Source organism: Gadus macrocephalus, chromosome 16 (genome assembly GCF_031168955.1).
Source record: "Gadus macrocephalus chromosome 16, ASM3116895v1".
NCBI lineage: Eukaryota > Metazoa > Chordata > Actinopteri > Gadiformes > Gadidae > Gadus > Gadus macrocephalus.
The window spans coordinates 11,461,059-11,462,331 of NC_082397.1; the positions used below are offsets into that span (position 1 = coordinate 11,461,059).

General features: G+C 54.6%; 1 protein-coding gene across 1 annotated transcript in view; it reads right to left on the reverse strand.

Annotated features, from left to right (window-relative positions):
* The window catches only part of pitpnm3 (PITPNM family member 3), an 87,793-nt gene continuing 86,520 nt past the window's right edge, over nt 1-1,273 (reverse strand). The window contains 1 exon segment of the mRNA XM_060074550.1: nt 1-586. Within this exon segment, the coding sequence (XP_059930533.1) occupies nt 355-586 (232 nt within the window). The 3' untranslated portion in view covers nt 1-354.

Here is a 1,273-nt window from a genome sequence, read left to right on the forward strand (position 1 = left end):
GGGCCCTATGAACTCTGTAGTACTCTCACCGGCAGGGCTCGGAACATATAGAATGCCGCCGAAGAACCATAGTGTGTGTGTGTGTGTGTGTGTGTGTGTGTGTGTGTGTGTGTGTGTGTGTGTGTGTGTGTGTGTGTGTGTGTGTGTGTGTGTTTGTGGGCATGTGTGTGTGTGTGTGTGTGTGTTTGTGGGCATGTGTGTGTGTGTGTGTGTGTGTGTGTGTGTGTGTGTGTGTGTGTGTGTGTGTGTGTGTACCCATGCGTTAGTGAAGTTTATGTCAATATTTTTATTACAGGGGACTGAAATACATCCTTTCGGCCACGCCCCTCGCCCCGGTCCTCAGTGAAGGTTTCATCATCGCACACGGGGGGTCAGGGAGGGACCACTGCGGCCCGGTCGCGTCCACACATACTCCAGCGTCGATGTCCACACATCTCCAGGCACAGACACAATGGGAGCAGCGAGGGGATCCCCCATACAGGAGACGTACAGGAGGAGGAGGAGGAGGAGGAGGAGGAGAGCCTGAATCACTGCTCCGTAGGACAGCAGAGGTGTTGAGGGTTTAGACGCACACGGAGGCCAGCCTCTGTAGAGAGGAGAAGGAGGAGAGGGACAGAGACAGACAGGTCAGCCTCTGCAGAGAGGAGAAGGAGAGGAGGGATAGAGACAGACAGGTCAGCCTCTGCAGAGAGAAGGAGAGGAGGGACAGAGACAGACAGGTCAGCCTCTGCAGAGAGGAGAAGGAGAGGAGGGACAGAGACAGACAGGTCAGCCTCTGCAGAGAGGAGAAGGAGAGGAGGGACAGAGACAGACAGGTCAGCCTCTGCAGAGAGGAGAAGGAAGAGAGGGACAGAGTCAGACAGGTCAGCCTCTGCAGAGAGGAGAATGAGGAGAGGGACAGAGATAGACAGGTCACCCGTGCTGCTGCGTTCACGTCGTCAGCGGGAGAGACGCCGTGTATCTGATTGCTGTTTGCAGCTGTGCATTAATTACTCTCAGGCAGCCGCAACGACGCTGGTCCTTTCCTTCACAATCCCCTCGCAATAATTCCCACTTTGGAAACAGAAAGTGTCTGTGTGTGTGTGCGTGTGTGTCTGTGTGTGTGTGCGTGTGTGTCTGTGTGTGTGTGAGAGTTTGTGTGTGATGGTGTGCCTGTACGTGTGTGTTTGTATGTGTTTGAGGGGTTCTGTGAGTGTGTGCGACACGTGTATGTGTGAGTTTGTGTGTGATGGCGTGCACGCGTGAGCATGTGTGTGTGTGTGCATGCGTGCGT